General features: G+C 41.2%; 3 protein-coding genes across 3 annotated transcripts; 1 reads left to right on the top strand and 2 right to left on the bottom strand.

Moving 5' to 3' along the window:
- Positions 1-6216: 6216 nt before the first annotated feature.
- LOC116297427 (uncharacterized) lies at positions 6217-19006 on the bottom strand (the record flags this gene model as incomplete). The annotated part of the gene is given in 4 exon segments (XM_089034038.1): positions 6217-6380; positions 16743-17772; positions 18419-18527; positions 18876-19006. Coding segments are annotated over 4 exon segments (1386 nt in total), but the record flags the coding sequence as incomplete, so codon positions are not given.
- LOC148909202 (uncharacterized) lies at positions 7854-10357 on the bottom strand. Its single transcript, XM_089034626.1, has 5 exons — positions 9643-10357; positions 9208-9281; positions 9013-9104; positions 8545-8654; positions 7854-8458 (listed from the first exon to the last, which is right to left on the bottom strand). The coding sequence occupies exons 1-5, from the start codon at positions 10021-10023 to the stop codon at positions 8078-8080; spliced, it is 1038 nt and encodes a 345-aa protein (XP_088890752.1). The 5' UTR covers positions 10024-10357; the 3' UTR covers positions 7854-8077.
- On the top strand, positions 10496-14715 carry LOC148909201 (uncharacterized). The gene is made up of 2 exons (XM_089034625.1): positions 10496-10931; positions 11970-14715. Exons 1-2 carry the CDS (start codon positions 10496-10498, stop codon positions 14648-14650), a joined length of 3117 nt encoding a protein of 1038 aa, XP_088890751.1. The 3' UTR covers positions 14651-14715.
- Positions 19007-19188: the final 182 nt, after the last annotated feature.

Here is a 19188-nt window from a genome sequence, read left to right as displayed (position 1 = left end):
GGGTACGTAAAGTCTAAGATGGTTGACATACTTGCGTGACGCATAGTCGTCTTTATTCGCTTGCGTCTGGGCCACTGCGGTTTCCTGGATCTTTCTCTCTGGGGGGCGGGTGCCGCTGCCGTCCAGTAGGTGCGTTTTTTTGTAGGTGTGCTGAGACTCTACAAAGGGGTAGCATGACACGGTGGGACCAAGGTCCTTGTTCTAAGGGCGCGTATTAGTGCGCGCGTGGGTCAAATGCTGTTCTAACCATGAGAGGTCCTTATAGGTGGTATACAGATCGTGACTATCTAAGTCCAGCAAGTGATTCCCCCAGCAAAGCGTGATTCTCCATTCTTAGAAACAGAGATGTTGCGACCCACGTTGTTAACGATAATCCTTTCATCTGTGGGGCTTGACTGCAACCGCTAGGTCAAACCTCAAATGCCAAGGTGCCAGGAACTAAGACTAGGTTATCTGTTAGGCGGGGTACGCCTACGTACAGGGTTTCTCCTGGCTTTGCGCTGCTGGGGGTGAATGTAACCCGGTGAAAGGTGCGTTCTGCTTTCAGTCCGCCAACCTGCTTAGGTAATACGTTGGGATTTAACTTTGAGCTTATCATATATAATGGGAAGTAGAAGGAACAGACCCCGACTTCGATCCCACCACTGAGGAAGGTCAGGCTGAAATTAACGACGGTGATGAAGAACCGCCTGCTTCCCACCCAACAAGTCGACGATTCCCTAAGGGATAGGATTGCAAAGGCCCTAAGACATCCCAAAGCACGCGAGTACACGTTTCCGCGTGAGCACATAGAGCTTCAAAACATGGGCGAGCCGGAAGCAGCCGCGCGGGAAACCGTAGAGTGGGCAGCGCGGGAGCTAGAGCTGCGCTACGACAACTTCGATGCTGACGACGTAAAGCTCACGGAAAAGGGAAACAAAGTCCTAATAAGCGTCCAAGACCTAAGATTTCCCGACAAAGACCGCTGGACAAAACCGCAAAAACCTCTTTGATGAGGAGGGCAACGTTAGGGGTGACGTCTTGAGATTAAGAGGCTTTCAGCGTGCTACTAGAAGCCTGTTAGAAAGGCTGCACAACTTAACCGAAAGGACCAACGCGGAAAAACGTGCCGCGGATCTGCAAAGGGAGTTAAGAGAAAAAGATGTAGAATATGCAAAGCAAGGTCAGCTACTTGCCGATGCTGAAAAGAAGTCCGCCCATCAAGATGAAAGAATGAAAGAAATGAGAAACCAGTTGGATAAAACCCTGCGCGAAAGAGATAAAGCACAAAGGGACTTAGAAGAAGCTCAAAGCTCTGGCACCTCAACGGAAGCGCTGCGGGAAACGTTGGAAGAAAGGGAGGAGGAATACATGAAGCAAACCAACGACTCGCCGACGCACATAGAAGGGAGGTCGAATTCAAAGACCAAGAAATAAGGGAGTTGGTAGACCAAAGAACCAAAATTCGTCGCGAAAGAAATCAAACTCAAAGGGCTCTTAACCTTGCCCTGCAGGAGTTGGACTTAACAAGAGACGACGCTAAGGACCTACAAACCACCATAGCCGGCTCTTTAGTGGAACGGCGACGGTTAATGGCTGAAATCAATACTAAGGAGGAGCAAATCCGGCAAAGAGATCAGGCCATCGAAGACCTGGAGGGGCAAATAGAGCGGCAGCAAGAAGTAATCAATGACCAGGCGCGCCCCGAAGAGGAAAGGGAGGCAGCCCAAAAGGAAGTAGATACGCTTGAAATACGCCTTGCGGAATTACGGGCGCAAAAGGAAAAGCTGGAAAAGGAGCTGGGGCTTACCACCAAGGAAAAAATAAAAAGAGCTCTGGTGAAGTATGGTATTCCGCTGGCATTTGCGGTTGCTATTAGCACCGTAGTAGGAGTTATCCTATCCGCGCTTAAGGCTACGGGCGCGGGCGTAAAGAAATTAGGTAAGGGACTAACGGACTTGGGAAAAAAGATGGCAGCCGGTCTTCCTGGGCTGCTGGGTTCGGTTGTTTCCTTGGCACTTAGGGCCGGCGGAGAACTGCTAAAGTTTGTGGGGAATAACATTTGGATCTTGGTCGTCGCTATTGGAGTGGTACTCCTGAAGAAGATGAAGGCTTAATCTTGTCTTTATATATTACTGGGGGCTTATCGTCGTCGGGCATCCGAGGCATCCTCGACTGGGGATAAGTAAAGATAGTATTCGCGCCGCCTTGATAATGCGGAACTAAAGGTATGGCAGTCATGGTGCTAATGGGCTTATGATTCCAAGTAGCATCCGTTGGAGGATTTTTTGCCGGGGCGGCATTTATCCGAAGGTAGGCAACGTCGTTGGGAAGAACCTGAAGCTTCGCATATTGACAATTGGCTATCATGTGAAAAGTTACCGGCGTTAAGTCTTCTACAGTCGGCGGTGGGGGTTCCGACGAGAAATGAACTGGGTTCCTATTATTATCTTTTTTTCTGTAGGGTAGTAATGGGCGGTCATTCTCATCAACGATCCTAAACCCGACATTACACGAATACCCCGTCGAAATGCTAATGGTACACATGACCAATCCCAGGCCCCCAACCTTTACCCACAACCCGGTGTCAAGCCAATGCTGTTCTAAGTAGTCCTTTTCCTCCAAAAAATGTAGAAACCAATCTTCCTTCGCGTGTGGGTTCATATATTTCAGGGAATAAATTCCCTTCTATAGACTCATTACCGTAAGAGTGCTAATGGTCTTGTGATTGTAGATAGTATCCCTTTGATTTTCTATGCTGTTTATGCAAACACTCCCGGTGTCATCTACTCTTATCTGCAGCTTTACCTTCCCGTGGCAATCGGCGACCATGTGGAAAGTCCAAACCGATAGATTTTCGGCGCTGCCGGGGTTGGGCTCTACGGAGAAATGCGCAGGCTCCCTGTTGTTCGTCTTCGCGCGCATAGGCTGCAGTATGCCATTCTCATCCAGGAACCTAAAGCCGACGTTGGCATGGCTACTCGTGCCAATGCAAATACTACAAAGGATTAACTTCTTTCCCGAGTAGTTCAAATTCACGGACATGCCCGTGACATCAACCCAAGATGCCTGGGTGTATTTTTTCTCGCCTGCGTAAGTCGTATAGACACAATCTACTCCAGCTACGTAGGGGTTGTTCATCGCCATATATAATAGCTCAGACCAACACCCGCGGCGGCTAAGCCGGCTTTTAGTAAGTTATGGTCATATTCCTCAGGTATCGCAGGCATAACCTTCTTTGATGGTTTCTTAACTACGGGTAGCTTCGTTTCGTGTGACTTTTTTGGCTTCTCTACGAAGTGAGGAATGTTCCTAAGAGTGTCAGAGTTCACGTCATTCACCCCAAACTTCATATCCTTAGTAGCTCGCTGCAGTTTATTGTTGTATCCTACTACAGAGCCAGTATTTATAGATAAATTACTAGGCATTAACCAACAACCCGGGGCTACTGCATAGTCCAGTCGGGCCTTAGAATTTTGTATGGCTAGTTGGTAACGCTGTACGCCCTTGCTAATGTCGCCCTCCAAGATTGAACTTTCGAATAGAATCAAAGCTTCGGCTCGCGTTTCTTCTGCGGCGCCGGTATTCCCCACTATGCTGGATCGGGTGTTTACTTGGGCTCCAAGGATAGAATACACGTAAGCTTCTATGCTGCGGTTCAAACGGGCAAGGCCGGCTTTGGTTAGTCCTTTACCTTCTGGGGGTATGAAATTAAAGTATTGCTTCGTTTGCTCGTCGTTGGTAATCTTGATAATCAGTGAATTAGCCCCGGCATACTTACCACCCTCGTCTTTGAACAAAGGTCCATCGCGAACTTGCTTGGTATCTTTAACTGGACCCTCCAACCACCACCACTCATTCTTCAAACGATAGTGGGTTTCTGGGTGGGAAGCCATGGTCCATTGTAAATTCAACGCGTGGACTTCCTTATCACTTAGCTCGTGCCCACCAATCCCCCAATAAGCCCAAATATGCCCCAGCCCATTGTTAGCGCCCGTAGTGCATCGGAAATCCTTCCCTACAACACCAAACTCCTTACAAAGCCTGTTATAGGCCGGCACGCTGTATTTGTTATCTCTTGGATAAAACGCGGCATCTCCCGGCAGCGCAACCACCCCCATCTCATGCAGTATTCTTCTAACCGTGAAGTGGAAGTGAAACATGAATATTGAATTCTTCATCAAGTTTGCACTTACCCCACAACCGCTGGTGGCGCACCAAACTGCAAAGTTCAACTGCTGCGGCCAATAACGCATGTTAGGACCGCTTAACCATTCATGAGATTCCTTGGCGGTGGTATGATTAATGGGCACGTTTTTGAAGATATCTCGCACCTTTAACGGAAAGGAATGGTTGTTAGAGATCCGCATGTTCAATGTCAAATCCAAGCTTGGATGTTCATCAAATGAAACCGCGGGTATCGGATAAGTACCGGTACCAAGCAATAATTCCTTTGACCAACCTTGCACGGGCTTATGTTCGATATAACCAGAATTCTTCAGTTGATTGTCTATCTGATCGACCAGCGTAGGTTTCAAATCCTCATTGCTGTACATCCTAGAGCCGTTATAGTAAATCCCATCGGGTCTTCTTTCGAACTTACTAGCATCCGCGTGTGGAAACATCTTCCTAAAGGCCCTCCAATTCCAGTAATCCCGGTTGTCGTGATGTGGCTGCTCCTCAATATCATTCCCAAAAGCGTCGTACATTAGTATATATAATGGATGTTATACCATCAGCACCTCAGTTGTACCCAGATGTTCCCTATACTACACCTAACGAATTAAACGCTGAAAACTTTCGTCTGAATAAAGCAAATTTAATCCTGGCTTACTTGGAAGGGCAGGCAAAACACTACGAAAAAGTCCGAAAAAAGTACGTCAGAGCCCAGAGTACGCTACATAAGATTGCGATAACTTCAGGATCCATATCTGTCGTGTTAACGGGCTCCGGCGTTGCTACTTCGCTTACTGGGCCGGGAATAATTGTTGGAGTTCCTTTGGCCGGCGTTGGGGCAACCTGTGGTATTATTTCTGCTGTTGCTACGGGCATTATGAAAAAGCTATCCACGAAAATATCCAAGCATGACACGACAATAGCTCTATCTAGGGCTAAAGTAAATACTATTACCGATCTTGTCTCAAAGGCTTTGCGTGACAGAAAGATAGACGACGTAGAATTCTCGCTTATTCTGACCGAAGAAGACAAATACGAGAAACTAAAGACGGACATAAGGAATAAAAAAACAGTCGTAAAAGATCTTTCCGAGGAATCTCGCAAAAAGATCTACCAGGAGGCAAAAGAAGAGCTTCAAAGAAAGCTTGCTCAGTAAACATCTGCTTTGAAAAGAGCGTGACGGGATTCTATTTACATATCGAACGTCAGTCTAGAAATTACGCGTAATATAAATTCAGTGAATTATTACGCGTAATATAAATTCAGTGAATTATTACGCGTAATATGAATTATTTGGCGAATTATTACGCGTAATATGAATTATTTGGCGAATTATTACGCGTAATATGAATTCATCGTATGAATTACGCGTAATATGTTATTGTCGCCTCGGAATCCATCCTAACAGGGGGTGGTTGGGGTCAATTTTGTAAAATATTTCGTAAATTACGTCAGGATAATAAGGAATATCCTTATCCAGCCGACAAAACATCCACTCGGCTTTTGTCATATCAGAAACCTCGGGAATAGACTTACCGGTAATTTCAGACAAAAGATAGGGAATAGCTTTGTAATATTTCCCTAGCTTTAATTTTTTCAACGCTTTCCGTAGGCTTTGTGGGGTTGGCTCTTCTAAATGGTCTATGATTTTCTTCTTTACTTCGTCGCTTAAATATACCGGATGTAAACCTTGGATATGACTCATCCAGTCCCTGAAGTATTTTATTCTCTTATATGGCGTTTTCTTACGACCTCCATTGGCGTAATACTGCTCTTTGGTAGCATTTGGTACGGCATTACGAATATTCTTACCACATTCGTAACACTGCGCTGACGTGTCGTCTTCTATTTGCATTTTCTTACCACAACACCAGAAACCCTTGGGCTTAGGTATGTTAACTTTGGATCTTAGGCAAATTATACAGAAGTCATTGGTGAACTTTTTACATTCATGCATCGTATATATATCGTACATTTTTATAAACACTTATCTTTGATTCCCAACACAGCAGCAGTAAGGGGGACTCGCGCGGCTTATTCCCGCTGCCGGCGCCTTCCTTAAACCGCCTGTAAAACCCGTAAATCTTTGACATTGACCGCGAGTCCCCCTTACTGCTGCTCATGGTGTTTACTGTACGGTTCCTTGGTTGGGGTGTATTTAGCTGTTCCTGCGGCAGCTTCTATTTTTACATCCCCAGGAGAAACTGGCTTCGTGTCTTGTGGTCCTTGAAGAAAAAATACAAGAAGAAATTCAGTATCACTCGACGAAAAAATGGATTTGTCATGTAGGCAAACATATAGACAAATATATGGGCAAATATCATATTTGACTAATAGTAAACAATATTTGCCCAGTGACTGTATATGATATGTACCTACACATTTATCCCATGGGCACAGATGGCAAAGTCCGTATGGCCCAGTAAAATCCCAAACGGCAAATATGTAGCAGATATCATATCATCCATACATTTACCCGGTAGTAAATGTGAATGCTCATTTGATATGTGCACGTATTTGCCCAGCCCGTATATGTGTTTTATGTCTTACGTATACCCTGTGTTTCCCCAGGCCGTATATGTGATTCATGCCTTACATATACCCTGTATTTTCCCAGGCCGTATATGTGATTTATGCCTTACATTTACCCTGTCTTTGCCCAGGCCGTATATGTGATTAATGCCTTACATATACCCTGTATTTTCCCAGGCCGTATATGTGATTTATGCCTTACATATACCCTGTCTTTGCCCAGGCCGTATATGTGATTTATGCCTTACATATACCCTGTGTTTCCCCAGGCCGTATATGTGATTTATGCCTTACATATACCCTGTGTTTCCCCAGGCCGTATATGTGATTTATGCCTTACATATACCCTGTGTTTGCCCAGGCCGTATATGTGATTAATGCCTTACGTATACCCTGTCTTTGCCCAGGTCGTATATGTGATTAATGCCTTACATATACCCTGTCTTTGCCCAGGCGGTATATGTGATTAATGCCTTACATATACCCTGTATTTTTCCAGGCCGTATATGTGATTTATGCCTTACGTATACCATGCGATATGCTCTGACCGTATATGTGATTAATGCCCCCTTAATGCCTCAGATGTACCAGCGCGTCTTAGCCATATTTGCTCAGTTGAATTATGCTCATCATATTTGCTAAATTTAACTATATTATCAGTCTTCAGCTATTGTCACTTATGGCAGGCCAAAAAAAATAGAAACGATATATGTCGTGACAACCACCTCATACTTTAAACATAGCTAACCTATACTAAGAAGCAGGAAAAAAGACATAAATCATACTGAAACATTTTTATTGTGAATTTCCTTTTCTTGACGACTGATTAACTATGAACAATTTGTTAACTACAACTAATTGAAAATGCTAGTTCTGTAAATTAATTATAGGTGTTTGTTTCATCTTGTGACAGAATTTGTGAAAGGAGATCATAATATATTTAGTTGTCAATCGATCTGTGGCTTATGTACGATTCTTTTTAGATATTCTGTAGTAGTACACTTCATTTATAACTGCAAAAACTTAATTAAGGACACCGAACGTGGTTGGGTTTCTACGAGTTTTATGAATTAAATCTTGTGTCACTGTTCCTCCGTTCCTTTGGCCTGATTTCTAGGGTTTTCCTTCTTCTTTCGATTATTTGAACATTATACTTGTTTACTTTAAGAAATCCAAAGGTCAATAGGCTTAAATAGCCGCTGCTATACCGTTTGACCTTTGGATTTCTTCAAGTAAACGAGTATAACGTTCAAGTAATCGAAAGAAGAAGGAAAACCCTAGAAATCAGGCCAAAGGAACGGAGGAACAGTGACACAAGATTTAATTCATAAAACTCGTAGAAACCCCAACCACGTTCGGTGTCCCAGTGCCCTTGATTTGATAAAAACCTTTAGGCTCTCAATGCCCATTCGGGACCTCCAGATGGCCTTGGGCGTCTTGACGGCTCCCCGATTTTCCGCTTCAAAAGCATGGTGAGACTGCGCTCTGACAGCCTCCTTTTTGCCTTTCGGTCCATGCTTTCCATGAACTGATTAGCTAGGGGGCTTCTCCATGGCAGAGGGTGTTTTATTAAAACTTTACTCTGCTTAGTAGGGCCCCCTTCGTTATCAGAGCCACTGTCCGCTGTATCGTCATCAGCCTGGTCATCCGCCTCTGACATCGACTCCTCTGATGACATATACTCCAGTTTCATAATTGCCTTGACTTTCTCTTTGTCCCCTGGTGATAGCGAGGTTGACAAGTCCGCTGCCTTGGATCTGGATTTTAGGAGCTAAAAGAAAAAAGAAAAAAAAAACACCGTCAGTCAAAGTTTCTTATTAAACAAAGTCATAATCGTTGCAAATTCAGTTTACTCACATTTTGTTTTCTTTGTGTTTTCCGCTGCATCTTTTGATGCCTTCCAAGGGCCCCTGAACGCTCTCTTTTGTTTCTCTTCCTTCTCGTCAGAAAGTGACTTTTAAGGGCAGCTGAAATTATATCAAGTACCCATATATTAAAACTTGAGACAAAATTTGTTAGAAATTTTGGCATTTGGCCGACAATTACTCCTTTAGCATCCATTTGTTTTTGCTTTGTTTTGTTTTGTTTCGTTTTTTTTCTTTTTTTTTTTTTTTTTTTTTTTTTTTCCATGTTATTTTATTTCAAACTGCTTCCCCTCCCTTCGGCATTTGAATATTTCTAAAAGGATTTCGTTACCCCCTCCCCCCCCCCCCCCCCCCCCGACCACCACCACCCTTTGTCCTCGCCCCTCCCCCCCGGGTTAACTTTGATAGGTGCATAAGGCCTTTCGCCTTTTGCACTTCGTAATATAAAATACATAAATACCTTCTAACTCGACGGCAGAGACATCCTTATGAACATTCAGAACTCTATCCCTTATTGCGTTATTAATCTGTTCGTTGACGTCATCTCTGAAACTAATTAGGAAATGCCATATTTGAGTGGTAAGTGGAAACTTAATATGGAAAGAAACTATGGATGATTCAGACAAGATCATTTTTATTAAATTTTCATACTTACGCTTTAGTAAAATCCCATATAAGAGGGTTTTCTTCCCTGTCCCGTAATTTCTTTGCTACCAAGCGTACTTCAGACTGTAATAACATAATATAATTCATTAAAATCATAAGATGTACCTTAAGTTATTCTTAGACATAGTAATAATGTTTTCATTATTTGTATGGCTGTGATTGTATAATATTGGGAAAAAAATCGAAATCAAATCAATTCCTTTACAAGAAAGGAAATTATCATTATCATTCAGTGTCTTGTTATTGGAAATCAATAGTAAAGTTTGGTAGCATTAACCACTACCATGGCGGGTTTCCCGCCAATTTTAGCATTGCATAAATTATACCGCTGCATAATTATACCAACTACTCTTCGCGCCAAGAATTCCCAGTAAAATTATCAATAAAAATAGCTTGCTTTTTTAAATATTGCCACTTTACTTACTGCAACAGCCTTTGAGACAGTAATCTTGGTCTTGCTGTTGTCCTTGTTCTGCTGGCTTTCTTTTAAGGCGGCTAGTATTTGGCGGTTTTGTGCTTGCAGTTCTTTAAACTGTTTCACAATCGTTTCGAAATTTGAAGAAATTTCTTCTTTTTCGCTGTCGGGGTCAACGTTCTCATTCTCGCTTGTTGCTTGCAATAGGCGATTTCTGTGTTCTCTTAGCACATCCTCGTTACCACCAGGGACAGAGGGAATAAGTATATTAAGCCTTTGAGAATTGGCGCCATTTTCAGTATGTCTACTGGTACTGCTTGTACTGGTAGTTGCAGTAACAGAATGGATTGGCATTGGGCGTCCTGGTAAAGGTGTAGATGTTCTTCCCATTTTTTGATCGCGACGAATGAACGCAATTTATAAGCAAAGATATAGAATGTGCGGGAAACTAGATGACCGACAGAGTTTGTTACCTGTTTGTGACCAAAAGGCGAATGAACGAATAAGCACATCCACCGAACAAATCTACCCCCTATCTATCACGGCGTATCACGTGACTTGTGATGACATATACGTTCATATAATGAAGTCTAATAATAAAAAAAGGAATAACTGTCTTATAAAAATGCTGAAGTTGTATCCAGGATTCATGTTAAGTAATATATCTATTATCTTAAAGCTATTTGCTCCATTTTATAAAGTTATGAATTTTTTTCTAAAGCCTAGATTCACGAAATATCATTGCAATAAACTTGATTAGCTTCTAGCTCTAAAACCATCGTACCATTATCTGCCGCCAACAGTGACAGCTCTAAGGAAAAGGGCGCGGTAATAAAGATCCGGCGTGCTTTTGTCCAGTGGCATGTGGTTGATGGACGTGGAACTTTATTACGCTGGAATATGGCTGTTAGCCATTCAAAATGCTTGGATTTTGAGTAATTATCCCAATGATACACACCGTCTTTTTAATTATATAGTTCTGGAAAACAAAATGTCTTCTGCGATGTCAAAGCGTTATCATTGCTTTCATTGTAACGAAGATTTACATTACAGAGTATTTTGCCGTCACAAAGAAGAATTTTATGATCCTTTAACAAATCAATGGCAATTACAGCGGAATGACGACGAAGACTCAAATGATAGTATTTTCACTCACGAGATTGACGGCCAGAACGACACTTCTTCTAATGACTACAGCGAGATAAACGTTTTGGACCAAACTGATCAAGACTCCTCTGATGTGCCAAATACAAACCAACCATCAAGTGACGAATTCTTACCAGCTACTTCACAAAAAGGTATTGATGTTATACGTTTATTTGATGATTAGATTATATAATCTTTAAATGTTAAAGTCAAACTGCATAGATAAAAGACTGAATCTTTAACAAGCGGCTGATTTGCACATGATCTAGCTCCCCTATTGGATTTACTACCAAGCATTAGTGTTATTGAAGCGAGATTAAGTTAGAGGTACAAATGATTCTTTTCTATTTCTATCTTAGCCTCGTTTTCACCGTTACTTTTAAGAAGGGTGCATTATTAAGTAATCGGCTTATGGTTGCCATTAAAACCTCAGTGTTCATTCAGAAAGGTTCATTCAAAGAGTTTATAAAATCATAGCTAGAGATAACTCATTTAAAACGCCAAAAAGAATTTACTATGTTCAAATGGATATTGCTGTACATTTTTGTCTCCAAATCAATTCATGACTGTGGTCATCCTGAGATAGCATGGTATCCGGCAAAACATGTTTGTCAAGTTAGAGAAATACAATTATAAGTAATTTATTTAATATGTCTCTTGGGTTTTTTATTTTCGATTTATCATTTTTTTTTTACGAATTATAAATTGTTGTTTTGCTGACTTAGAAATTTATATTTTATTTTCAATGGAAATCATTTATTTTCAGAGCAAAATTTGGGTCAAAATTATACATTTAGGGACCGGTCATTATTTAAGTTGGCGGTAGGGCGGGGGGGTGGAGGAGAAATTGTCAGTGACGCAAAAAAATTTCAAGGCCCCCCTTTGAAGGCATCCAAGTTTATCGAAAACCCCCCATGGATTGTAGTAAAAAATTTAAAAATTTTCCCTAAAAGTCATTTTTAAATTTCAAGACTTTCACTAGCAAAAATTTCAGGCCCCCCCCCCCCCCAATTTTTTCTCCCCCCCCCCCCCCCCAACTTAAATAATGACCGGTCCCTTAGCCCATGAGGTTTTTTTTACTGACATTTTTTTTTTCTAGTATTATAATGGTTTCAGACTTTATCTTATACTATGTTGCAGTTATGCAATGCCGAATGAATAAAATACATCGTATTTGCTTATGTTTAAAGGAGACGGAATAAATAACTTTGAGGAAGAAGATCAAGTGTTTTGGGATGACAAGTTGGACAGTGAATCTGACCATGAAGAGATAAGAGGAAATGAAAGAAGGAGATTGGTTGAAACTTGGGATATTGATATCGAAGACGTAGAAAGAGATTTTGAACAATCTAGTGCAGAAATAAGCGTTGCCGTCGAAGCAAGTTCCCGAGTGACCCTTATTAACTGGATTGCCTTGTTTGTGTGCTTTTGGTCTGCATACTTTTCTGTACCAGACCGAGGCATTGATATTCTCCTCGCCTTTTTTAAAGCGATTTTTGAGGTTTTGTGTGAGCTTTCGCCAATCATTTTCCCAACCGCAGTATTGGTTTTCCCGAGCTCCTTCAAACTCTTGAAAAATTATCTTTCTTTTAAAGATAAGCATTCAAAGTATGTTGTTTGTCCGAAATGCGACACCCTATACCGTTTTCAAGACTGCATAACAACAAGATTCGGGCGTGTCATTGCTAAACCATGTTCTCACATTGCTTTTCCGAATCACCGTCAATTGTTTCGCCGCACACCTTGTGGAGCGGAATTGCTTAAGGAAATTCGTTTGAAAAATGGACAGACGAAATTGTACCCACATAAAGTTTATTGTTATAAAAGCATCAGAGACACTCTAACTCACTTTATTAAGCGACCAGACTTTGTACAAAAATGTGAGATTTGGAGAAATCGGAATGTACCGGACGATATTTTAGTTGATATTTACGATGGCCAAGTGTGGAAAGATTGGCAATATTTTAACGGCATTCCTTTCCTTGCCCAGCCTAATAATTATGCTTTTATGCTGAATGTTGACGGGTTTCAGCCTTTTAAGCACAGTGTCTATAGCGTTGGAGTCATATATATGGTCCTCCTAAATCTTCCGAGAAAAGAAAGGTACAAAGAGGAAAACGTAATAATAGTTGGGGTAATACCTGGTCCACACGAGCCCAAATTGAATATCAATACGTACTTACAACCACTTGTAGCCGAATTGAACTTATTGTGGCACGAAGGCATCCAAGTTCGGCCTCATGGGAGTAGAACAGCAAGATGTTTTCGAGCTGCCCTCCTTTGTATTGCTTGTGACATTCCTGCACTAAGAAAAGTTTGCGGTTTCTTAGGATGTACTGCTCACCGAGGGTGCTCAAAGTGCACAAGATTTTTTCCCGGAGATTTTAGTAGCATGGATTTTTCAGGTTTCGAAGATGACGATACACCAAGGACAAATGAAGAGCACCGAAGAGAGGCTCAGAAAATACTCAATGCAACAACCGCTGATGAACGAAACCAAATTGAAACTTCCACTGGAACAAGATATTCTGAACTCTTACAGTTGCCTTACTTCGATTGTACTCGTTACCATGTTGTTGATCCTATGCACAATTTGTTTTTAGGGACAGCAAAACATTTAATGAAAAATGTATGGCTAAATGCTGAAACGCCAATTATTTCTAAAGAAAATTTGAATAAAATCCAGGAAAAGGTAGATGACGTCAAAGCACCATCATTTATTGGGCGTCTCCCGAAAAAGATATCAACATCGTTTGGAGGATTTACTGCTGATCAGTGGAAAACATGGACTCTCTTGTATTCTGTATTCTGCATTTGGAATATCGTTCCAACAGATGATTTGGAGCTGTGGAGGTTATTCGTATTGTCCTGCTTTCACCTTTGCTCTCCACTTATTACAACTGAAGAGCTACAAGAAGGACATGATTACCTAGTGGAATTTTGTAAATCGTTTGAAAAAAGATATGGAAAGGAACGTGTTACGCCAAACATGCATCTACACCTGCACCTCAAACAATGTATTTTAGATTACGGGCCTGTATATTCATTTTGGCTTTTCAGCTTCGAACGTTTCAATGGGATTTTAGGAGCGTTTCGAACTAACAATAGATCTGTTGAAATACAAATCATGAGAAAATTTCTCCAAAAGCATGAACTAAGAGATATCCCTTTACCAGAGAGATTTCGAGAAACTTTCCAACCAGTATTTCAACTTCTTCAGGAGGCACAACAAGTAGGAACACTTGGCGAAAGCATCCCATCAATACCATCAACACTTAATCTTTCAGTTGGTCAAGTACTACGTTGCTTAGAGTGGAGCAATATGAATGCATACTCATGTTTTTCACCTCGATCCATTGATGTTCTTGATGATGACTATACAGAATATCTCTTTAAAGCTTATGAAACAATTTTACCTCAACACTCGGTCATTGAATGTGTTACCGATACGTTTGAGAGAATTAGTACCATTGGATATTCGGGGACAAAGCTAGGGTCCTCTGACTCTAGACTGGAACGTTCTTCCTTCATTCTTGCAAGTTGGTGTGGCCAATATAGTGGCAGTATTGAGACCGATTCATTTGACTTGCGCCCCGGTGTTGTCGATTTCTTTCTTAAACAAACCATTATAATTGATGGCAAGCAGGAATCATTGTGTATGGCAAAGGTTCGATGGTATCAGCGACATCCAGAAAGACACAGGATTGGCAGACCACATGAAATTTGGTGCAGAAACTTGTTTGAAATGGAAGGGCCCTCTACATTCATTCCCATACAAAGGATACACAGCCAGTTTGTTGCTGCTTACGATGTTATTGACAAAGAAAGAGTATTAATTGTTTGTCCTTTACAACGTAAATTGTACGGATGATGGAGATGACAGTAAAGTATCATCCAGGAAAAATATTCAAAGCTATCAAAAATAAACTGTTTGAACTGTGCATCAGTAACTAGATAGTCAAAATGAAAATTGAATGAATTCTTTGATGAGTTTAAAATTAGATGAATTAAAATAATTATGAATGAAATTGCATATATTGCCAATAAAAAAGATGAATTCATATGTTTAGACTAAACAAAATTGATGCTTCAAATAATATTACAGATGTTAGCGGTTTGAAATGCAGCTGAGGTTAATGGGTTAATGAGTTTTCTTATTGTCACTGGAAAAAACGCATGTACGACTTACGCATATTAAAAATACATCGTCCGCGTTTTTTCCTGTGTGTATCAACGCATATAACCTCACTTTCATGACATCAAAGCAAAACAATGATTGAATTAATGTGGTCGCAACATTGATGTCATGCGTTAGGAGAAAAAATTGACACATATGACTGAGATGGACCTGCATGCACTCCCCCCTCGTAAGTCGTAAAAACAAGCCAACATCCATCATAATTCAGTTGAAAAATTATTGAGTTGTTTGAAAAGTTTTGATTGCAATAAATTGAAACGGAAACCTCACATCGGATATACTCAGTTTGGGGTATTGTATTTGCTCCCCAGGTAAATATGGGGCAAAGCCTAGTGCAAAGTTGATTTCATATGTGCCCTTCATTTGACAATAGGGCAAATATAGGGCAAAAACGGTTATCATATATCCCCACTGGGTAAATGCGTCTAAACTAAGGGCAAATATATAACATATTTACCCATGTGTTCAGATGTATGGCAAAGCAATGGCAAATTTATTAGAAATTTACCCCGACCTTTGCCTGCATAGGCAAATGTATGGGCAAATATAGAGCACCATATTTGCCCAACATTTGCCAAGCGGACATATGATGACCAAATCCATTATTTCGTCGAGTGTATTGAAGTACATAAGAATGATGTTGACAGACAGTACATGATGGTGATATTGATTGCCATGGATATGTCGATGTGTGTGTGAAGTGCGTGAAAGTAGCTTGAGTAGAGATATGACTCTCAAGTGTGAGATATACATTTTAAGCCTGAGTTGTTACATATTGATGGTTTTCGGTTGGTGGTTGCGATGGTGATAACAATGATATTGATCATGTTAATGAAGGTGAAGGTGATTGTAATGGTAATAGTAGTGCCGATGGTGATGACAAGATGATGGTAAAAACAGAATAAAAAACACTCAATTGACATTTTTACCGATACGGCGGCCATTTTGAATACTATTGTTTTAAACATTAATTATATGATGCCGAGAGGGCAGCTTTGGAAAAATTATAGACTGCACAGGTGTTATGGTATATTTTTATATCACTTATAGAACAATATTTGAAACATCAAGACTTCAAATTATTTGAAAACATAACCCCGTCATTCTATGCTTTTGAAATTTCTACGTTTGTCCCCTCGGCATCTCATGGCCGCTGTATCAGTAAAAAGGTCTATTGAGGCCACTAAGAAACTAAGGACTCTATATTCAGTTCTCCTTAATTATCCTATCAGCCAATAAGAAAGCAGTAAAAGCTGAGTTCGCCCAGTCCCTCACTACTTGGCGAGGACCAAAAACATCGTTGGCTCAGAAAACTAAAATAATAATTTCTGGGTTTCAAGCAGCTGATAAAAGTCTTCGAATTTCATTATCTGCTCAAAATAGACCTCCTCTGCTCTGACGTAATGTTTTCCCATTTCTGACCACGTGCCATTCCCTAGAGTATCATTTCTTTCTTTAAGGTTTGCGCTCGGTTGCAAATGACAAGACACATGAATATGGATACAACTCAAACAAAGAATCTTATTTTCAAGGGAATGACATGTGGTCTGAAATGGGACAACATTACGCTCGAGCGCTCCAGAGCCGAGGAGGTCTATTGGTCAAACATTGACCACCATGTGCTGTCAGCTGGAAAGAATCCTATTCAAAACTTGTGATTCAGCTGATGAACATTTTGCACAAGACAGGAAATGACGTCTTGTGAAACCCCGGCCAAGAATTTATCAAAATCATTGTAAAAACAACCTACATAACTCACACATACCTAAGCGTCCAGTGGCAACAACATCCAAGATATTTTCCCTCGAGTTCCCTGACTTTTTACTGAATGAATCAGGATACCCTGAAGTATCTTCCGGCTCGTGACTTCGGCTGAGACTCCCCGATGACCGGGGTATGGGGGGAGGGGGTGCGGGACGTGTTTTGGTCGACTTGGGTAAACTACCGGTACCAGACGACACAGTCTCCGATCTGGGTCCAAGATGATCACTTGAAATGCTGATTTTTTTACTCGAATAATTGAGTCTTGCATCTCTGTCTGGCTTCGAATTGGAGTTCACATCCATTGTACTATTGCTACTGGATTTCGGCTCCTCTTTTGTTTTACAGCGACTCATTGAACTCTCCCTCGCAACTATATTACTAGGGCTGTCTGTTTTGGATGCTCGTTCTGTTAATGGCTTCCTGGGCAAAGAGGAATGGCGCTGCGGGCTGGAAGAATCTTTGCTATCCGCCGTCCCCGTTGGAATTCTTGGTTGTGCACAATCAGGTTTTCTCTCTGGTGAACCTGAATGAGTAGAGATCGTAACAACAGAACAAGCAGGAGGTGAAGACTGCTTGGAATCCGAACCACCTCTCGGTCAACTTGACATCCTAGCTTCCTTGCTTCCAGAGGTTGCCATGGAAACATCAGATTTTGGTTCTCTTGGTAACCTCGTTGCCCTGGGATAACGTGGTTTGATCTCGCTTTCTTTTGGTTTGTTATTAATAGACGTGGTATAAGTTTCGACAGAAATTTTGAGACTACCTTTTCGTTCTTTGGCCCCACTTTCTTCGTATTTCTTGTCCTTAGCAACCATACCGCTGTCTCTAGTAACAGGGTCGATATTTTCCTTGCCCTTTGATCTCGTAAGACTCGAAGTTTTGTCAGTCTGTTCTGGTCTGGTATCTTGTCTACTGGTGGGAAGGTTCGTGGCTTTGGTGGTGGAGTTCTGTGTTGCTTGGCCTGCGGTCGCTGCTGGTGTGATGTCTATTGATTTGTTACTTTGTTCTTGCTGTTTGGCCTCAGTTCCTTTCTGCAATATATTCGATTGCTACTTTAGCATGATACAAAAAAGTCTATGGACCGTTTAACAAAGAAATTATATTCTCTTCGTTTTCTCACTGGACTCTGAAGAGGACTTCCGTTCAGGTCGGCGAAACGTCAGTCACCACCAACAACAGTCTTTTTCAAGGCTACACTCACCCGGACGATCATATTTCACAACAAAGAAATTATACTCTGTATGTGGTTTGAAATGGGAAAATATTACGTCCAAGCTAGAAGGGTCTATTAAACTTCCGGTCCCCCCCCCCCCCCCCCCCCCCCTCGTTGGCTATAGTATTCAATTCCGCTAGTCATGCAAGAACAATCTTTAAAGCTAAGATTTTTGAAAGACGTGGGCGAAAGGATAAGGACTCAGCATGTCCACCTTAATTTTTACACACAATACCGGGTAACCAATCACAAAGTATAAACAATTAATATAGTAGCCAATCACAAAAGCGTAACAAATCAATCAATAGTAGCCAATCACAAAGCGTAACCAATCAATCAATAGTAGCCAATCACAAAGCGTAACCAATCAATAGTAGCCAATCACAAAGCGTAACCAATCAATAGTAGCCAATCACAAAAGCGTAACAAATCACAAGCAACCAATCAGAAAGCGAGCTACTTACAGGAAGAAGAAAGGCCAGTTGATGATGCACACGCAGAATGGCTTCAGCCTTGGCTTCGTTGTGAGATATGCTGATCTTGTCCTTCAAGCTTGTTCTCTTGACTGACAGCCTGAATAGAAAGATACGTGGAATAGAACATTTATATATTGGAGTAGTAATGATGAAAAGGTAAATTATACACCGTGAAAAGATGAAACAACTAGTAAGTTGTTTCATCTTTTCACGGTGTATAATTTACCTTTTCATCATTACTGTTTCATTAGAAACACCGACGCAGCTCACACTAGTTTTTAGCTAGTTATATCTTTATATTGGAGTAGAATAGATAACAAAAGATATTGCGACCAAGTTGGTTTAGGCGACCAGATAATGGTCGTATTACCAGGCTGCCCGTATTAAACAGGTTTATCTAAGAGTAAAGAAGTAAAGTTTATGATTGTAGACACTGGGTACTTACGATCTAGAGTTACTTCTTTTTCGTTTTCCTGATTGTTTTTTGTTTGCTTTTACTTTATTCTTTAAATCTACGAGGAACTGTTGTAGTTCTGGGTCTTCACATAATGCTGTTGAATTGGATGATATGCCGATAGGTCAGTCTTTAGTCCATTGGACATTCAATAAGAAAGCATTACATCCCAATGTCAATGATTCCGTCAATTCAAACAACTACCAATCCGTCGGTCAGTCATTTGGTCAGTCAGTTGGTCAGTCAGTGGGTCTGTAAGTCGGTAGGTCTGTCGGTCGGTCGGTCGGTCGGTCGGTCAGTCAGT

This window comes from Actinia tenebrosa, unplaced genomic scaffold (genome assembly GCF_029948245.1).
Source record: "Actinia tenebrosa isolate PJP-AT-01 unplaced genomic scaffold, QUT_ActTen_1.0 PGA_scaffold2__45_contigs__length_23673736, whole genome shotgun sequence".
NCBI lineage: Eukaryota > Metazoa > Cnidaria > Anthozoa > Actiniaria > Actiniidae > Actinia > Actinia tenebrosa.
The sequence above is the reverse complement of the archived record's forward strand: the minus strand, read 5'-3'. Positions and strand labels throughout refer to the sequence as shown.

Coding starts and splice junctions, on each gene's coding strand:
- LOC148909202 (XM_089034626.1), bottom strand. CDS start 10,023: ATGGGAAGAACATCTACACCTTTACCAGGACGCCCAATGCCAATCCAT. Junction 9,282..9,642: donor CTGTCTCAAAGGCTGTTGCA/GTAAGTAAAGTG, acceptor ATGTTATTACAG/TCTGAAGTACGCTTGGTAGC. Junction 9,105..9,207: donor ATATGGGATTTTACTAAAGC/GTAAGTATGAAA, acceptor TTTCCTAATTAG/TTTCAGAGATGACGTCAACG.
- LOC148909201 (XM_089034625.1), top strand. CDS start 10,496: ATGTGGTTGATGGACGTGGAACTTTATTACGCTGGAATATGGCTGTTA. Junction 10,932..11,969: donor ACCAGCTACTTCACAAAAAG/GTATTGATGTTA, acceptor TTATGTTTAAAG/GAGACGGAATAAATAACTTT.